This window comes from Acanthopagrus latus, chromosome 9 (assembly GCF_904848185.1).
Source record: "Acanthopagrus latus isolate v.2019 chromosome 9, fAcaLat1.1, whole genome shotgun sequence".
In the NCBI taxonomy this organism is placed as follows: Eukaryota; Metazoa; Chordata; class Actinopteri; order Spariformes; family Sparidae; genus Acanthopagrus; species Acanthopagrus latus.
Window position 1 is genome coordinate 4530580 of NC_051047.1, and position 21104 is coordinate 4551683.

The window sequence follows — 21104 nt, forward strand, 5'->3', positions numbered from 1 at the left end:
CCAAAGATCACAATCAGGGTGAGATATCTTCACAAATACCACAGAGTTGTTCCTTTATGATCTTCATGACCCCCAGCGGATGAATTCTAATGACTTGTCCGACACATAGGAAAAAACAATTATCACATTCCCGTCCACCTCAGATTCAGCTTTTCTTTGGGCTTCTTATGTTTAGCATGTTAAGCTCAAAATACAACTGACAAAGACGGCTAACCTGCCTAAGAGTAGCTGAAGCCAATGGATGATAAACCTGTTGACATAGAGCTGAGCCTGACAAGCTTGATTTTGACATTTCGGGTACTCTTTTTACTCTAGTACCACCTCCAGGTCAAGCTTAGTGTTTTTTTGCAATTAGGTTTTTTGGATCTAAAAAAAAAAAAAAAAAAAAGCAAAGTTGTCTTCATTGTCCACCCATGCTTTGCTGAAATTGCAACTCGTACGCAGACCACTAGGTTGGTTCTCGACTTCTGATCCTCTTTGTGTGTCTATACGGATCTTTCCAAGGGATATCCCAGCCTCACAGTCTTTATCTGACACTGACAAGAAGGCCTTCCTTCTCCTGCCTGCTTGGCTTCTGCACATCACCGAGCCAGTCAATTGAGATACAAGCATGACAACTTTAAACAGTGGAACAAAGTCATTGAAGTTCTGTGACAAATTGTAGAAGAGCAGGTTGTGGCTGAAACAATTAACCCTTCGGAGCATACTGTAGCTGTACAAGCTCCGATGAACTGCGGCGACTGCTTCATAGTACTGCAAACTTGACTCGACTCACATGCTGGTTAAACCAGTTTCACACTTCCTGTACACACCAAACTGCTGCCTGTATGCCAGAGACCACCAAAGGTACTGCTCGGGAGCTTAGTAGATTTAGACATTTGTATACTGCACTAGTTTCAGTATATGCAGTGGAATTGAACCTGTAGAACTATTGGATGCCTGCAAAGGCAACATTTTTGACCGCAGTCTGGTTGAGAGTTACACCTGTTCCTGCACATGTTAGTGTGGATGACCATTTTGTATTCATTTAAATACTATAATTATTTCTGCTACTGTCATGAGACAATAAATGTATGTGTTTTTTTGTTTTTTTCATGTAATTGAAAAATAATACACAAGTAGACTCCGCACACTTAAATAAATATGAAAAATTATGATTTCATAAGCCTTCAGCTAAATATTGCCTACGACTAATTATATGTGGTTTAAATGGTGTACAATGAGACTTGAAAACCTGAAAGTGTTGAGAGCTACTACCTACTTAAAAAGAAAAGATTACAACTTCATGGATTTAATGGACTTGATATGATTTGTAAATTTCCATGCTACTTCGAACGGTGCAGCTGAAAACAGCTCAGTGAAAGAAACGTTACTGGCAGTCACCCGATACTAATGGTCAACTGGCAGATGTTGTGCATGACTGGGGAATTCAAATTCCCTTTTATTCTATGTGGTGTGGGTTACAGAACTGAATGACTATAAGCTCATCTCTATGTAAATGCGACTGCTTTTCTTTTCTTTTTTTTTTTTTTGCAAATCACATGAATAACTTCTAAAATGTTAAAATAAAAACTTGTATGCAAATTAGGCACTCATACAGTATAGGCAGTATTGTCCCCTTTTCTTCTTCTACAACACTCACCACCACTGACAAAACAAAGACAGCAGCGAATGCACGCATATCTTACAGGCCTGGCCTACATTTCCTGACTTGCAAGTACGGTTTAGTGAGTCCCACTGAAATGTGGAAATCTTCAGCATTTGAGGGTTTTAAACAAAACGTTGTAAGTTGTGCGCGTTCAGGATGGACAGCAGCGTTCGCTCGGCGCACTCGTGGTGTCCCTCTCTTCCACCGCTGCAGAACATTCATCTTTTGCTTTACACAATTTGCAACGACAGAAACCACAGCAGCTTGATTCTTGACAGTTTCACCAACATCAAATACACTAAGAGCTGTAAAGATTCAGCCACTTGCTTGTACTGGAGCGTTTACGAAAGTGGACTACAGGCTACAGGCTTTTTGCAGTGTTCCTGAGAGTCTTCCAGGGCACAGAGATGTTTTGTCGTAAGAAATCCTGCAGCGGCTCGTCCACCTGTTAGTCCTTTTTAAGAGAGAGGTAAGTTTGTGTCCTAGGTCCACAGAGCGCACACTGTAGTCAGATGTAGTACTCCTTCATGTTGTCCCTGACTGAGTTGTGGAGGTGCATCTCTGTCCTGTAGTCCGTGTACATGCTGTGTCTGTTGTCTTCTTTGATGCTGCTGCTCCTCTGGGCCCGCCGCTGCTGGTAGAGGAGGCGGCTTATCACAGCCAGAGCACACACCGCAATGAAGACCACCGCTGTGACCACACCTGAGAACACAGCAGGGGAGACACATTAGTAAGAAACCATGGGACAATGCTGCGAGCCCCCATCAGACCGTCATCAGCAGCATCCTGAGAATCCTCTCGGAGACTCTAAGCAAGGAAAAAAACTTCCATCCTGAGGAGGCGTGGCTGACCCGTTGCTCGGTGTGACATATTATTATAAAAGCTGTAACTGGTTGATCGTTAAAAAGAAATAAAAACACATTTTTAGTGATAAAGGGCAGGAAACGGACATTGAAACCAAATGGAAATCGTTAGTATTTAGTCTCTATTCAGAAATTGTTTGATAATGAATATTAATTTATGTAATCTCAGTTTAATAGCTTGTAAGACATGCGTGAATTTACCAATTACTATTTATAGGAGGCCTTAGACTTGATAACAAGTGTGAAACCATTTTAAATACCTCTCATCAATCACAAACTACATTATCCTACTGTATCAAACATTATCCCTGCATGATCTAAACCACCGTGTTTCATTAACACATATTTCTCCTCCCTCTTTGTCTTTCCATTTTCTTTTTTTTCAAGAAACTCCTCGGGCTCTTTAAAGTCCTCCTCCGTTCCCCTGGACAGCTCAGCTTCCCCTGAGGAGCTCTCTTAAGGGCGAAGATGCTTTGCGAATACATTTTTTTCTTCAGAGGGATCTAGTCTAAAGTTTGAGGTAAATTCTTAGAAAACTTCATGAATGTAAGAATTACTGGGAAGCTTTTTGAATGCGGCCACAGGTGCCTGGTTGACTTCTGACCTCCTGATGTGAACTTCTTACAGAGAAGTCAGTTTGCCTGTAACTGTGTGATAAAACATGTCTTTGGACACAAAAATCATTTCTTGGGTACAAACTTCAAGAACCACACAGTTTATTATTGGACACACAGATCATTAAACTAGTGCTGAGTATTGGATCTTTGACCACTGCCCTGCTCACAAGCACAATTAGTTGCTGATGTACTTGTTTGTGTGTGTATATGTCATATTTAATGTAATTGCATAGTCCTTGAAAATGTTGTGTTTGACAGCATTAGAGTATTTATGTATTCTATTAAATATGATTACAGGAAACTCAGAAGTGATTACAATAAGACTGATAACACTCTCTTGACTTAATGGTAAATATTAGGGGCCAGTAAGTGATTTTGGCTAGAATTAGTCCATAGTTGTTTGTGCTTTTAACCTTGAACTTTTGTAATCAAATTCTCCCTGTTTCTAGCCTTTACGCTAAGCTAAAACAACCCTCTCCTGGTGCTGATCATTGTTAATAGTCGTCTCATTTCAGCAATGCACTAAGCAATAAACTTCTTCTTTATTTATCTACAACATGACAAAATTCAAATTCAAAATTCCGTACTACATCTCGTCTCAATATCACGACACTGCTTTGGTGAAAAACGATGCAGCCTCTGTGTGCAGACACCTGTGGCTGGATTCATAAAGCTTCTTTGTCTTCGTCTTCTAAAGATTTGCTCCTGGTGCGGTAAAAAAAAAAAAAAAATCTTATATTTATGAGATTTTCTTATGCTTTCGCCTTAATGATGAGACTAGATCCTTGTAAATTTAAGAGTTATTCACAAGCATCTCAGTCCTCAAGAGAGCTGATAAGGTGGAAAGCTGTAAGGCGTGGGGAGGAGGATGTTTAACCCCTTGACACCTATTTTCAGTAATTTTCGCCTATTTAGCATACCCAAATGGAAAAGCTTATAACACAACAACTACAAGTCCTGGATGGATGTATGATACTCATATACTTACATTACATTATGATACCATACACACAACCTAAATGACATCAGTTCAAACATGGCTCTAAAACATTTTTTTTTGTCTTCGAAAATAATAGGTCACATCTGAATAACAATAACTAGGATGTACTTAATGTAAAACATATGGCAATATACCACATACCTTCTACATCTTATCAACTACACCTGGATGAAATTTTAGACTTCTTGGCCTAACCTTATGGGAGTTATGGAGTTTTTAGTTTGTGGTGTCACTGGTGTCCACGAACCTCTCCAAAACGTCTCCAAATGGCCAAATTGTGCCAAATGCTTTTACTCACTTCTGTGACACTGGAAACATTACTGAAGCATTTTGGTGACTATAAAGCCTTCCTCCATGATTCAAAACATATTTTTGTTCACACATTCATTTGATGGATGGCTTGAGGGGTTTCCACACGTGGCCATATTGAGATAATGTCATGTGACACTGTCTCAAGACACTACAGAATAGTAAACATTATACAAAATGACAGACTATACTGAACTGAATTTAAAACAAGGATTTTATTGTCTTTCAATATACTAATACTGCATGTACAACTGTGCCAATATCAACAAAATATGAGCAATGAATGAACTATATACAAAAAATATGAACTAAATATGAGCAATATACAATAACTCTAAAATGTGTATAAAAGTAAGTAGTGGAAAATGTATAAGAAAACTTGTCTAGAAAATGAGGTAAACTGTACTGTAAACGCAAACATAAAAAGTGCGCTGTGACGCGCAGTGGACATTTTGGGCCATTCTACATTCCGTTTTGTGTGTGCCACTCATTGAAACAGTCCCTTGTGGCAACAAAACACAAGGGAACATCACAAGTTGAACAGCCAACTGGTGTCTTTTTGTAGCAGAGTGTGCAGAGCCGTCTGCCGACTCTGCCTGCATCCCGCTTAGCCACATTTTGTCCCTCTGTGAAATAATGCAGCTTGTGGGATGCTGCTGGGTTTGGGGGTGCAGTGATACATGAGGTGGATGGCTGGGATGTTGATGCAGGTCCTTGGTCGGCAAGCTCCTCAATGAGGGCCTGACGGAACTCTTCCTGCGTCATTGACCCCCTCTGACACTGCTGGTACAGGATGTGGGCGTTCACAACCGCAATGTCCAAAAAGTGATAGAATAGTGTCCTGTACCATTTCACTGTCTTGTGTGTGGCGCTGTTGTACCCAATGAGTGCATCTGACAGGTCAACGTCCCCCATGTGCTGGTTGTAATCCTTGACTGGTGCTGGAATGGGGACGTCGATCACCGTCCACTGTCCTGCTGTCTTCACTCTCCTTCGGGCTGTATCACCAGTGAATGCCTTGTGAATGGTGGAGCACATGACAACCTCTCTAGCGTCCATCCATTTCACGAAAAGGAGTTTGCTGTCCCTGATCCACTTGATTGTCCCCCGAGGAGTGCGCCTGGTGAAGTCATTGATGGTGGTCTTGGGGAAACCAACCCGGTTTGTGCGGATGGTACCACAAGCCCCCGTCTTCTTCTTTAGCAGGTCCAGAAAAAGTTGGCAGCTCGTGTAAAAGTTATCAACGTAAAGCTGATAACCTGTACCAAGTGAATCAAAGTCCAAGAGGGACATGACAGAGTCATAGCTCAGTCCCTTTCCAGCACTAGGTGACTTTCCCTCATGAACAAAAAAATTCCAAGTGTAGCCAGTAGCAGAATCTGCCAAAACAAACAGTTTGTATCCCCACTTAGTGGGCTTGTTCCTGATGTGCTGCTTTATGGAGATTCGGGCCTTTGACGCAACCATCCTTTCATCAATTGAGATGCGCTGCTCTGGCTGGAAGTGGGCTTTGCAGGCTTCGACAATGTGGCTGTAAAGGGGCTTGATCTTGCCCAGGCGGTCATAAGCCGGTGTCCCCCTCTTAGCTGCATTCTCCTCATCTGCTGTGATGTCACTCATGTGGAGAGCACGAGAAATCCTGAGGAATTTATTTTGGGACATCACAGAGGTGGGGAATGGAAGGCTATAGAGGGACCCATTCCAGTAATCCACCGTCGCAGAGCACTTGACCATCCCCATGTATATTACCATGGCAAGGTAAGAAAAAATGTCTGCTATGTCGATGTTATGCCAGACCTCTTTTTTTCCTACTTGCCTCTTTGCTCCATAGGCATTGGTGTTTGCCATCAAAGTCCCAAGCACTGCATCGGTGAAAAACAGTCTGAAAAACTGCAGTGGAGTGGTTGCCCCGCTGGTCCCCTGCTGTGGTCCAGGCTGTCTCACCGGCATGAAGTCAACTTGAGCAGGCTCAACGTCGTCATCCCCCACATCATGCCACTGTTGTTCCTCCGTGTGGGAGCTAGGTGCTCTGGAGGATCCTCCTCTTCTGCCCCTCCCCCAGGCATGTCTGGTAGCACGGGAATGTCCAGCAGTTGGTGTAGAAGCTGCAGTGTCCCCTGAGCCAGAGGGGGCAGTGGAAGAGGCAGCGGGGGAGGTAGCACTGGTGGATGCAGAAGAGGATCGTTGGCACTTCTGACGACCGTCTTCAGCAGGAGAGGGGGTTGGGCGTCTGACTGCCTCACTTTCAGGCTCCCAATCCACGTCACTGTCTTCAGACTGTGTCCTACAAAACACAATGCAATGCACACATGTTACCAAATAAAATGAAAAAATATATAAATGCAATTCAATGGGGTGCCATTTACATAGGAAACAAATAAACACAGATATATGATATTACATATTACACAAAAACATCAGGAAAATAACTGTACATAAACAGAATAATTGAATTAGGGGAATATTCCCAGTGTCTGGTCAGTGAAAAAGATCTAGTTCAATTTGCTTACAAGCTTGATAAAAAAAAAAAAAATAAAAAAAAATCTGAATAAAAGAGAATTTAGCTTTAGCGTTTGTTGGGTAGTTGAGGCTAGCAAGGCTAATTAGCCCCTGAGGCGCTAACCATTTCGCATCATTAACTTCTAATGTATGCTTTACTGTTCACTGTAAGCATAAAACCCCCCATCCACTAACTTTCATTCAAATTTCACTCATAGCTAAAGAAATAAATCAAACATCATCAAAGATAACGCTACTCACCGATCTAAGATGTCGTCGAGGCCCTGAGCAAACATCTCCTCTCTCTCAGAGTCGTAGTCACTGTCTTCATTTTCATCCGATGATGCCATGATCCATTCCAGGTCTTCTTCCCGGACATATTTAGTTTTGTTTGTGGCTTCCGCCATTGTAAACTGTGAAAATTGCCGAGTGCTTCTGCTGCGTAAAGTTAGCCCGCTAGCTGCCAGACGCCGTGATATCTTCTTCTTCTTCTTGTACGATTCCAGCAGTTTAGACGCTGTTCAGCGTATACGCAGTTATATCCCTCGGCTCATACCTAATCGGACCTGGGCACGCCTACCATCGGTGGAAAGGTAAAATAATTGGCTAGAAGCCTGAGTGATTGACATGTCGATAGCCAAAACGCTATCCCTGTACTAAGGCAGCGAAAAACAGTAAACAAAGCCTATTGGTCCTTCAAACAAGGAGCGCTCCATCTACTTCACGGGCTCTGCTGGGGTGAAAACTGAACAGAAAACAATGGGGACACTTTTATTTTGTAGCCAGCAAAGGAATGAAAACAAGCATACCCAACAACACCATACAGGAACTAGAGAAAATAATGACGCGGCCGGTAAAATCTGGATTTTATTTGACGAACAAAGTTAGTAGACAGTAAACAAATGGACCTTACAGGACGATATTCAAAAGCTGGAATAATTTTATGAAAAACTATTTTGATGCTTTTGATCAGTGGATTCTTACGGACAACTGGAATATAAATAACTGAGGAATGCAAACGTATTACGGCTTTATGGCCATGTCAAATGTCGCCGTGTGTTTCTTGTATATCACGTTAATCATGCTGATAAATATCAATGATTTATGGTTTAGTGCTCATGATTTCTGCAAAATCAACTGGATGAATGGTTCTACCCTTTCTAACGACGTACAGTATGTCCGTAATGACGAAAGTTGAAGCGGGAGACGTCACTGCGTACTGTAGACATACAGTCACTTAGTGAAATCCGCCGCCGGCGGGCGGGTGGGTTTCAACAGAAGAGCATTCACGGTTTCTTAAAGCGAAACTCGCGCCAAAAAGCAACCTAGGCCTTATTTGTGAATGTGAATGAGTCAAACATGCGTGTAAAAGCATAATTATGAAGAAAGAGGCACTTTATAAGATTTACCTTAGTGTATTTTTAAAACACTAAGAAAGCTCGACATAACATGAAACTTAGCTCTAGTATCACCAGAACAAGAGCATTGAGAATATTGTTTGTGTACACAGAGTTTACTAAAAAAGAACGTTTTTGAACAGCTCACATTAGCAGCTGTGTCTTTGGCTCGCTGCCTTCATGGCAGACAAAAAGTGTTGATCCCAGAGTGTGACCTAACAGGAAGGCTTGAGGAGCGGTCCACCATTACTCTGCTTCCTGTCAGGTCACACTCGGGGATCGATTTTGATGCTAGAGTCAGAGTGCCCCAGCACTCCACTGAAAATAAGCTTGCCTGAAAACGAAAGTAAATCTTAAAAGTGCCTCTTTTGTCGTAATTAAGCTTTTACACGAAGGTTTGACTCATATACATTCACAAATAAAGCCTTGGTTGCTTTTTGGTGAGAGTTTCTCTTTAAGCTGATGAGAAAACAGTGGAGAGAAGGACTGTCCAAATGCTGAACGACAGTGAGCTAATGAAACGCTACAGTTTAGATTGGTGCAGGGATAATGTTTGTGGTGGATCTCATTAGAGATGCGCTCACGTCTCCCACGCGACGCAGTAACACTGATTGTGATAACTTGGGTCTGTCACAACCTTCCATCCGCAGAGTGATCACACGAACAATTACAGCGCTTTTCATGCGGAAAGAGAGGTGTGCGTCTGCTGCACTTTGTTTTCTCACACCTGCCTCTTGGTTATGGTTTTTACGCTTGTTAATATCAAGTAGGCCCAGTGCAGATATCACCATGGCAAATAGTTCTACACAACTACATGTAACAGCTGTTTTCACACAGTTTGTAGGCTTCTGTTTATCATTGAGAGTGGATTTCTATTTTTTCTTCTGATCAACCAATCACAGCTTTTTTAAGCTTTAAAAGGATATATAATACATGCACCCTCACTGAGATAGAGTTTTCTGTCTCTTCCTTGCTCTAAGAAGTTTTCTAAGTCAGTCTTAAGCTAGGACCCCTTGCCTGAAAACGTCGAGGCAAAGCTTGGAGCTCTCTGTGAAGATTTTCAGAATGTCTGTGAATACAGCCCCAGCTCCCTCATTAGCTTGAAGACTATTTTCCACTCCCTGCTCCCTCTTCAATTTCCCAAAATGTCACACATTCCCTTTAAACACTTTAATTGGTCTCATATTGATGTTGCAGATCATCTGGGTTTGGGTATCTCTATTGTCAACAATACAGTTCAAGTGTAAGGAGAAGGAAAAATGCAAAGCAAAGTTTCCCTGTTTAGAGAGCAGACAGAAATCCATGACCATTATCATCATCATTTTAAATTGAATTTCGAGCAATGCTGTGTAAGTGGCAGTAATGAAAATGAGCCAGAGCTAAGACTGTGTTATCAAGAGACCAGGAAAAAAGAATTAAGATGGAAGGCAAACAGAGAGAATGACAAATAACAAACAGCTGGGGCTCATTTTCAATTAAGCAAGAAAAAATAAAGCAGAGCAGAAGAGAGGAAAACAGACCTGCTATTACAGCCAAATCGTTCTGGGTGCTGCCGCTGTGCTGCTCCTTGTCTTTGTTTGCCGTTACAGTTTGATCTGGGGAAGATACGAAAAACAGACGGATCCATTTATGTCTCCCCTCATACAGGAGACACATGTACAGCATTAACATCTCTGATTCCTCTGGGACTTCTCAGTGTCATCGAGTTTCCATCCCTAATCGCTTGGCGGCAGTCAGAGTTTGACCCATGTTAAGCCCCGGTCAGAGGGAGGGTGGTGATGAAGTGATGATGTGTGTTGACCCATTTAACCCATGTCAAAGTGTCATTGTGAATGAGGTGCGGCAGTGAATGAGCCTTGAAGCGAGCAGCTGGTGGTTCCATTGGATGCTATGGCTCCCCGCGATGAGCCGTTTCACGCGGCTGCCAAAACAACACTAAACAAAATCTCCATTATACTCCGGATGAGAGAGTCTTCCCGTGTCAGCCAAGCCTGAGTTCAAAACTGGTGCCTGGAATTAATCTATCTTTTATGATTTCGCATCAGTTTTTCGAGGATATTTCCTATCACGGTCTGTAATGTTTTATGATGTGTGTGGCAATATGGCGCTGGCTGGATGTAAGCAACACTCAGAGCCCGTCCAGCTGATGGGAGTCGCTGGCACTGCCTCTGCTTCCATTAAAGCACACTTGATGCTTTGTGCATTAAAGGTCCCATCTTATGCTCATTTTCTGGTTCATACTTTTATATTAGGTGTCTCCGAGATAATGTTTACACGCTTTACCGTTCAAAGAAGGCATTATTTTTTTCTCATATTGTCCATTGCTGCAGCACCTTTTTTTTCAGCCCTTTGTCTGAATGCACTGTTTTAGCACCTGTCGCTTTCAGGGCAGACTGGGTTTGCCTCCCTTCCTGAAAAAACAAAAAAACAGTCTGCTCTGATTGGTCAACTCTCACAGGCCTGAACAGGTAGCAGAGGCAGCCATGCTGGGCGGCGTGGTGACTGTTTTGTTGTGACCTCACAAGTTTACAGAAGTCCTGACAGCTCGCTCAAAGGCACAAATTCTGAGTATGGGCTGCAAACTTTTCTCAGTGGATTTAGTGTTTTGATACATAAGGTGATACAGTATATAGCACCTAAGCCCACTTCATGATCAATTAGACTTATAGCTTTAACAACAGATAACTTCTGCACCAAATTGGAAATCTTGAACCACACAAGGCTGCACATTACAGAACATCTGTTTACTAAAAACAACTGCTCAATTGTGTTCTTACATGAATGATTGGAGGGAGGAAGAAAAAGACTTGCAGTGTGGCTGGCGCAGACAGCTGCAGTGAAAAATAAATAAAAATAACTATAAAATAAAATGAGGAGTACATCTGTTCTGTCAGACAGAGGACTGAAAAACAGCTGGCATGTGTCTAGTTTAGATATGCTGCAATTAGCTAAATACACAAGTCACTGGTTACCAGACAGGGTTAAAGACTGTAACAGTTTAATAGGGAGCCAATTAGACTGTTGTGTCTGAGTCATTTTCTTTACTTTCAGAATTGATAATAATGTGTTCTCATGCGATGGCTTACAAATAGCAAGCCAATGTTTCGTGTACTTTAACACATCCACATTATAAGGGTTCTGCGTGTGCAGTGAAGGAAGAAGTCCTGTAACTGTCGGGCGAACTTTGGAATGGGACTCAGGCTGGCTGAGCAACAGGAAAGCAGAGACTGTTGCGTCCACATCTTTACAGAGATCTGTCTCGACCACAACATCCAGGATAAAGCTGTACCACTAACAGCTGATCGTGGTCTGAGCAAACAGAGGATACAGCCGGACGAGTAGAGGACTCTGTGTTTGCATCACTGGTGCCTGGTGCTCAGACACCTGATGTCAAACTCATCACCAAGTCGCTGCTGTTTACCTCCCCCCAGACACAAGTTATTTTTCGGGTACCTACACTACCAGTCCAAAGTTTGGACACACCTTCTAATTTAATGGTTTTTTTTCTTTATTTTCATGACTATTCACATTGTAGATTCCCACTGAAGGCATCAAAACTATAAATGAACACATATGGAATCATGTAGTAAACAGAAAAGTGTGAAATAACTCAAAACATGTTTTATATCTTAGATTCCTCAAAATAGCCACCCTTTGCTCTGATGACTGCTTTGCGCACTCTTATGCAAACCCGATGGGATGGCATGTCGCTGCAGGATGCTGTGGTAGCCATGCTGGTTCAGTGTGCCTTCAGTTTTGAATAAATCCCCAACAGTGTCACCAGCGAAGCACCCCCACACCATCACACCTCCTCCTCCATGCTTCACGGCTTCATTCACCTTTTCTGCGTCGCATAAAGACACGGCAGGTGGAACCAAAGATCTCAAATTTGGACAAATCAGACCAAAGCACAGATTTCCACTAATCTAATTCCTTGTGTTTCTTGGCCCAAACACATCTTTCTGATTGTTGCTTGTCCTTCGTAGTGGATTTTAGCAGCTATTTGACTATAAAGGCCTGATTCGCTCAGTCTCCTCTGAACCGTTGGTGTAGAGATGTGTCTGCTATTAGAACTCTGTGTAGCATTCATCTGGGCTTTGATCTGAGGTGCTGTTAACTTGCGATTTTTGAGGCTGGTAACTCAGATAAACTTATAGAAATTCCACAAATGAATCCTGACAAGGCTCACCTGTGAAGTGAAAACCATTTCAGGTGACTACATCATGAAGCTTATTGAGAGAAGGCCAAGGGTTTGCAGCGCTGTCAACAAAGCAAGCATAGTTTTGATGCCTTCAGTGAGAATCTACAATGGAAATAGTCATGAAAATAAAGAAAAAACATTAAATGAGAAGGTGTGTCCAAACTTTTCACTGGTAGTGCAGGTACAAAAAATAACTATATATACTCATCTGTTTGCGTAGCATTTTGGAGTTTATAAACTTTAATTTTGTTCTTTCAACTTTATGTTTCACAATAACAAAAAAAATGACCTGAACATGGAACTTTTAATAATAAACACATCACTAACGTGAAATAGACTTGACTTTTGGTTTCAAGGACGCATTGAGAGCTCTTGTGTTTGATCTATCCACCTCTGTACAGGTTGGATAGTGTTTCTCGCCTGTCCGACATTTTTGTCTCTATGAAATCTGCGCAGAAGTGATTGAGAAAAACAAAAGACGCATCATGATAACACTAAAAAATGACTCAAGGTACTGGCCTGTCATTTATGTGCCATTTGGTGAGACCAGGCTTGGTTAGCAGCTACATTTGAGGCTTGACTCTTAAGTTTCTGGTATCATGAAACTAGATTACTTTTGACCACTGCAGTTGTCAGCCTCATGTTGCAAAATGCTCAAAAGAGAGTTGAGACGACTGGATCAAAATGTTTCCAAGCAATTAGTTCATTGCTGTGGGATCCTTACACGGAATAACAAGTAGATCCAAAAGCAACACTTCCTCCAACTGAAACGAGGTGACGTCTGTCTACAGCTGCAAATCACTCATGTGTGATGTGCGCCAAAAGACCCCAACACTGCCGCCATCTCTGTCTGTACGGTGTGTCCCATGTGCACCACAGGCATCGGTAAACAGCATGACACTATGAGATGCAGAAGGAGGAGTGCCCGAGGAAGACTAAGTGGAGAAAGAGACTCATAGCTCGCTATAATTTCTTGGTACAGTCCTAAAGAAAGATTAAATATGGATGCAATTATCTTTCTTTGTTGCTTAATATGTCAGTTGTTTTTTAATTCATCGTTAAATCCATGAAATGTCAGTTGGTAATGAAAATCTCCCTCCCTCCTTAATGTTTCCGGGTGACATCTTTAAATAACTTGTGCTGTCAGCCATTCAATCAGCTTAGAGATATTTAAAGCACAAAGATATAAAGAAGAGCAGCAAACTCCTCACACTGTGGAAAATGTCCTAATGCTTAATTATATATTTGCTGAATAAATCACACAAAAGACAATTATTGTGTCATCAGCTAATTGACTAGTGGGCAGAGTGAGGGGGGGGTGTTCAGTGACTATTTAAATGCAGTGTGTACGTGGGAGTGAGTGTGTGTGCATGTTTTACCTTGCAGTGTGTGCGAGGTGGACTCTGCCAGCGCGCCGCAATTTGACTGGACCAGTGGGCCACGGATGGTGACCAGCGAGCTCCCTCGATTCGTCAGCGCCGCCTTCAGTGGCGCCACGTGGTTGAACTGAACCGAGGAGAGGCAGCCAATGAAGCCTTTAGAAGCTGCCTGCACCACTTTCTCGTTGAAGTTCTCCCTCCCTGCTGAGTTGAGAGGGGGAAAGTACATGTTGTTACCGCTGGTGACAGGTTTGATTACACAAATTACAGTCATTTCTGAGTAGCCAAGTGAAGAATGACAAAGGAATGGTCACGGGGAACAGTCCGACCAAAAGCACAACAGGGGGATGACGTTAGAGCTTTTCAGCAATTATCTGAGCATAATGGGAGGACTTACTGGTGACTTTGCCCAATGTCAGGGATCTGATTAAGATCAGCTCTGCATCAGATGACAGTGTGTACTTAGTGTGGATGTCCTGGTCGATCTGGTTGAGTGGAAAGAAATCAAATAACAAGGCGATTACAAGAAATCTAAACCGAGGTAACAGCAGCAGCCGCAGCACATTTCGATACATTATAGATTGAGAATTGTGTTCTCTACTGCTTCACTCAAAACCATATCCGCCCACAGCTGGCTTTGAAGTGATTTCGACCTTTCACTTCTGCGCGACCATGCTGACTCAGTTGCATCACTTAACTTGATGATCTGCAATAAAACACTGAAGGACTTTGATAACGTCCACTGACGTTTATAAAATGCCTGCAGTGGTATATCTGATGACCCAGCTGAGAATGGATTTCATTACAGAGGAAAATCTATTTTAACACCAACTCTCTATTGTTACTGTCCGGAGCGCAGGTGGAAAATTCAATTCTGTTTCCTTGCAGATATGGTAATTTGTGTTATTGTGCAGAAACAGATTAGACAATTCTATAATTCAATGTATAGTCAGCCTTTCTATTATTTTATATCAGTTATGTTAGTTGCAATGTGGTAATTTCACATATGTTTATTTTACTGTTGCCACAGATGCTCCCAGCTGGCACATGAATTAAATTTTACTGTAATCTTGCTTTAACAATGACAAAATAGCATGTAATCAAGGTCCAGTTCCTGGTCTTTATTCAGCTTTCAACCACATCTAACATCTCCATCAGCAGAAGGAGCTTGTTTTGTTATCATCGCGAGTAAAATGTGGAATTCAGACAAGCAAAAACAGCGGTCATACTGTTTAAAGGGGAGATTAAAATTCCTGCCAACACAAAACACTGTTCTTCAGTGCAGGGCAGGTTCCCTCTGCTAGTGAAGACTGTCAGTTGAGACTGACAGCTCAGCAAAAAGCTAGTAAGTGGGCCATCGATTGAGATTATACTGTCACAAGTGGAGTCTCTCCAATGGTTTTTGAGCTGTTTAGCTGCCCAGGAAGCATTGACTTTGGTGATGTTTTAAGTAACGAGATGTCTCGCTGTTGAGATCCGCAGCTCAGTTTGAAGAGTAGAGGTGGTTGTCATCACTGATTTACTGAATTGATTCGATTCCGATTGACAAGGTTCCAGTTGTATTTTACGGTATTTCCAATTTGATTGGATTCAATATCCGGTTCAGGGAAATTTCCGTAACAATAGCAATTTAGCTTGGAAATGAAACAGATTCTTAGAAAACTTATTCTCTAAATAGTGCAATTAAACATCTAACCTGGTGCATTATTATCAAAAATATTAATGTTTACTGAAATAGACAGAATTAAATGGTGTCATCTATTTTTTTTCCTTTTGAAATATGACCCAGGTACTACAATGATTTTAGCATCCAGTTGTGAGCAGTGCTGTGGTGAAAAAAACGGAAAGTAATGACAGATGTAGACCTGTGAACGTCTTCAAAGGAACTGAAGTAAAGAAAACAGAAACTTTGCTGCCTACGCATCGTGCTGCGCAAGGCTATGTGGATTTCAGAGTTTGTGACCTGCACTTGAATGCACCATAAAGGCATTCATTCCTGTGTGTGACACAGACAGGCGGGCTCACAGGGCAGAGACTCTCAGTGTTGCTTTTACTTTGACATGACTGTTTTGATTCCAACATTTACTCGCCGGTGTGACAGAAGGCCTTCATAGATTTACTCAACAAATGGAAAATCTTGCTGCATTTTGCGCTTGGCGGGTGTTGATTTTGGCCCCTGTGAAACATCCAAGGGAGAAGTGATGTGGTAAAGGACTGTCTTTGGAATTCATGACGTGATATCCGATCATTCGAATGAAGATTGATTTGAATCAGAAAATCGAGAAAAAGAGGGACCATTTTGTAGATGTGCCGGTTATTTCTGTTTAGTTTGCTTATGAGCAAAACTGTTGTCTGCCATTGTTTGTGGGATTCTTACCACATTTGTGTGTTTAATGTCAAGCACCCACTTGGTAAAGGTTTGAGTTAGGGCTAAAAAATCAACTTCCTTTACTCCCACAGAAGACATTTTACCAACCTCCTGTGGCATAATTGCGAAGGTGAGAACGGGAATTAGACTACTTTTTAGCCTGGTGAGAAATGACTCTTTAAATGGACAAAATGTTGCACTATAATGGAACAGACTGTGAACTTGGAGCCATGTGGACAGAAGCAAACAAACCTCTGCCTTTATTTGACACATTCATTTCTGCACCGGCACTAAACGCTGCTGCTAAATGAACTCAATTCTGCAGAACAGTTGCATATCAGCATAATTTGAGACTGCGGCTTCCTCCTGCATACCCACATGACTTAATGTGTCCGCCGCTCTGTGGAGCACAAAGGATCACAGTGGGAATTTGTTTCCCGAAGTACTTTCACGTTCCCTTGCAGGAGGTTTTGCATTCCCCCACAATATTTCTTTTGAATTCCCCCTGAGAAATAAGGAACAGTTAGTGTGTTGGTCCACTCTACTTACAATACACTGCCAGTTTGGAGAAAAAACACTTTGCAGATACAAGAGAAAGGAGGGACGCTGTAACTCTTTATATGAGGCATTTATTGCTCTTTAAAGGCCGAGCTCAGACAGCATACAGCCACTTTCTGTGAGCACAGCTGCAGCTGCTCTGCCTCGCTATGCAGGGTGAAGCTAGAGCAGTGGAGATGGTTGATGCTCCGGCTGCAGCTGCATTTATGGGTGAATCTAAGATGCTGTGAATATAGCTACAATAGCTCTACTGTGACTACTTGTAGCACTTAATAATGTCACCGTTTCCTGAAAATGTCACACAATTTGCACTTAACTTGATTTAAAATATAATGAAAGCCAATAATGTAGTAACTTGACCAATAGTGTAATAAAATGGCCTGAGTGATATTTTAATAGCATTTTTATAGAAAATTTAACGCCTTATGGAAATCTGGGATTGGAGCCCTCCCATAATCAGTGGGGGTGCAATTAAGTAAAAGACAAAACGTTTTGAGTTCTTTTTTTTTCTGAATTTCAATTTTCATTCTCTTTTTGAGTAAGTTTCATAAGATTGAGCGAGGTAAAAGACACACTCAATGCAGTAAGAAAAAGAACATTTCGCAGAGAGTGAATCGATCGTGCGACGTTCATCCCTTGCTTGTATAACACCCTCTGCAGCTTTTGACATTTTATAATGCATCTAATCCAGAATGCACTCTGGTCTAACAGACAATCCTTACCCAGTGATCAGTCAACATGGATAGAGGTGGGTTCATTTCCTTCTGATAGGGCTTACATTTTAATGCAACACTGCCTGATTACCACTAACTTATGTACCACTTACCATGTTTTGTGTTTTTCGAAATTTCAAATTCTATAAAAAGTCTAGGGTTTACGTTTCTAAACATAAAATCAGTGGTGTTTGTATCTTACTGACATGACACTAATAAGATTAATACATGTTGAATTACATTATAGGGTTTTATCCCATTTCCATAGTGTTTTTTAGATTTACTTTTTAACATACAATTGTATTTCAATTAATACAACTGTTGCCCATAACTTAAATGTATTTAACTTTTAAAAAAAATGTCATTGCATCGATTGGGAAGAGCTCCTGTTACAGCAGCCAGCAGTTCCACTCACCACCATTTTCATTTCAAGAAGCATGTGGTGTCAGATTGCTGAAGCTAGCTGCCTCTATCTGTCAATAAAGCCCCACAGCCACTGGTGAGCTCTAACCTCATGTATTGTCGGTGTTGCTGGTGTGAACCATGCTCGATAACACATGATCACTGTTGCCATGACAGTGTGGCGTGTGGTGTGTGGAGTCAGCTGTTTATATTAATCAAAAATTTAACACGAGACCTTTTCGACTGGCGGCCCATGGGATGAATGCAGTGCTTTAACAACCTCATTCCGGCACCTTGATCATTTGGTTAGTAGGCTAATGAGCCCACAGTTGCGCGTGTTACTCAACACATGTGCTGTTTATTTCAGTTTAAAAACTGTTTAAGCAGAGGGAATTTAACTGACAACCTACTTCTAAAATTACAAAGGGTATTGATTTAAAAATATTCTTTTTAATATATACATTTTAATTTTTTTAAATTTTGAATACTAATAAACAAAGCAGGGAAAAAAGTGCATTTACAGGTCGACATAGGGAATGTAAAAGTCACAGCTCTTTAGTTTTTTTTTTAAATCCTTCTAAAAAAAGAGATGGGCCTGTTTTAGACAATGTAAAAACCAATCACATCCATCATTACTTGAGCAGAGGTAACAAGGAAATGATGATGCAAGGTGAAGGAAGTTGAGCCCGCATCTGATGGAAGTGGATGAAATGATGAAATGGCAGTAGACGGAACTGCTAGGTATGACAATAAAAGCTCTGCCATTTTTAAATGTCATGGTCGCTTTTTCTACTTGGTTACATTGTACTTAATTTCCATTCATGATGGGATACTTTATTGAAAAATAATTATATAACTAATGGTTAAGGAACATGATTTATATTTGAAACATGACGTTGTATTTAATTCCCCTGAAATGGAATTTTATTAAAAAAAAAGTCAAGATATTGAATTCTTCACTAGTTTACAATTCATTTCAACGAGAAAGGCATTGATAAGCCACACAGGATGTTGTGCCTGTGATGCACATATCACACATGACAGATGTGTTTCCAATAAACCACGGGAGTTCAGGAATACAGAAGCTTAACCCTTGGCCATCAACCATGTCAATTCAACACACACACACACACACACACGCACACACACACACACAAAGCACAGTCACAGTTAAAGCTAAAATACCATATCAAGGCTACAGCCAGAGTGAGCGTGTAGGTAAACCAGCTCCACTACTTATCCCTCCAGCTGCAGGGATGTACACCTGCTCCTGTGCCAGCCACAGCTGAGGGTACACCCACTCGCACTGTGGTCACAACCACCGACGCTCTGATACATAATACATAACACCATATCATAATACCGCGCAGACCTACTCTATGGATCAGAGGGAGTTCAAGATTTAAGAATCAAGAACACCAGATTTATCATGAAATTTGAGTTGCCGTTTAAACCATAAAACATTTATGAATGAAGGACAATCAATTCACAAATGCAGCCAGGAGTCTCACAACTACAGGAGAGAAACTGCAAAACGTATTGTAGGGAACCACAAGAGATTTTCGGAAAGAAAAAAAGAAAAAAAAATCCCAACCTGACGTGTGGGGGCTCTCTGCTCACCTGTACATAGAGGTTTTTCCCCACCCGGTGGATTCTGATACGATGGAGTCGTCCGTCTGCCAGGTTATTGAGGGCGGGGCTGAACACATCTGGACTCCTGTCCGTCTGAAGGTGATACCAGATCTGCAGACTCCCTGGACACAAAGCATGAGAAGACATGAAGCTCTGTCTTTGAACAGACCCCTGTAGAAATCCCCATCTGAGCACTTGATGGCTGTGACGATTGATATGCTTTTGTGCTCAATGCAAATTCTAAACCCACAGGCTCAAGGCTGAGCCCCCCTGACACGAACACTTTACTTTCTACTTTGGCATCAAGTATGTTTACACTGCAAATACTGGAAAAGAGGAGACTTCTTTACTGAAATGAAGCAGCTACTTACTTATAAATAGAGCGCTAAATCTAAACTTCTTCTATTGCCTTTTTAGATCTCTATCTCCAAGCTCTTCGCTCCCACACTGAATAAGTCAATATGTGCTCAGTGTTCCTCCCACACACACAATCGCTGCCAGATCATAGAGTCAGAAAGATATGCATTGTCAAGTGGAGCTGGGTCAATATTACAATTCCCCATCTGTAGGTGAAGGGCTTTGTGTTGTGATTCATTTCAAACCCTGAGAGTGCTCCTATAGATGGAGGTCGCCGTGGATGAAGTGCCTCCTCTGCCCTTCACTGTTTACAGGGACCTGAGGAACACGGGCCCTCTGATTCAACGCAAAAAAGAGTGCACGTGGATACTGACTCTGACTACCAACTGCACACTGGTGTCACTCAGCATGATACTCAAGTTTGGATGGAGCTTAAAGGCTGTCAGCTCAAAGCTTTGAGGCCTTTTCTTGTGTCAGAAGATGAAAATGCTCAGGCACCGACGGCAAGAAATAAAATGTAAGAAAGGGTTACAGATGTGAGGACCTTCCTCTAAAAATACCAAAAGTGAAATGTCTTCTTTGTTTTTGATATATTTTTTTTAATCAGAAATTAATTGAAGTGACATATTCATTAAATTATTTTGTTGAGAAATAACTGTCTAAGAGCTTTTCAGTGTTTTGAATTTAACTGAAAACAGAGATTTTTCAAAGATACAGAGGAACCACTGAGGTTAAATCAGTTCATCAGCCTATAGTCAGTTATCATAAAGTTGTGGGGGTGGTTTTTTATCAATTCTGGCAGCCGTGCGATAGACATTAGTTGCCTGCTCACTGTCAGATCAGTTTCAGGCCCGTTTCCCTGAGAACCTTTCAACGCACAAATAAACGAGAGATTTCACATAAATTCAATCCCGAGGTCTTCTGAGCGTTAGGTGTTAATGTGAGCGGCACATTTTGCACTCGGTTCCCTGCTAGAGATTAAAAATAACCCTCGATGGTAACCGGAGTTGCTGTGGGTTTGTAATTGAATCATTTCTATTCAGATGGGCTCCATTTCTATTTGCCTAAAGAGGGACGATCTCTGTCTGCTTCCACATGAACCCTGGTGCATCTCGTTCGTGGTGTGAACGTAAAGTACACCGGCCCATTGTCAAGGAAGCA

At 41.6% G+C, this 21104-nt stretch overlaps 1 protein-coding gene across 4 annotated transcripts in view; it reads right to left on the reverse strand.

The window, feature by feature from the left end:
- Positions 1-1518: 1518 nt before the first annotated feature.
- The window catches only part of cntnap5a (contactin associated protein family member 5a), a 117907-nt gene continuing 98321 nt past the window's right edge, over positions 1519-21104 (reverse strand). For 3 of the 4 annotated variants that reach the window (XM_037110709.1, XM_037110712.1, XM_037110711.1), the window contains 5 exons: positions 19575-19708; positions 14311-14398; positions 13914-14117; positions 9854-9928; positions 1519-2350 (listed from right to left, as the gene is read on the reverse strand). In XM_037110709.1, the coding sequence (XP_036966604.1) occupies positions 2157-2350; positions 9854-9928; positions 13914-14117; positions 14311-14398; positions 19575-19708 (695 nt within the window). In that variant the 3' untranslated portion in view covers positions 1519-2156. The remainder of the gene's footprint in view (positions 2351-9853; positions 9929-13913; positions 14118-14310; positions 14399-19574; positions 19709-21104) is intronic. The other variant, XM_037110710.1, reaches the window with a different exon arrangement.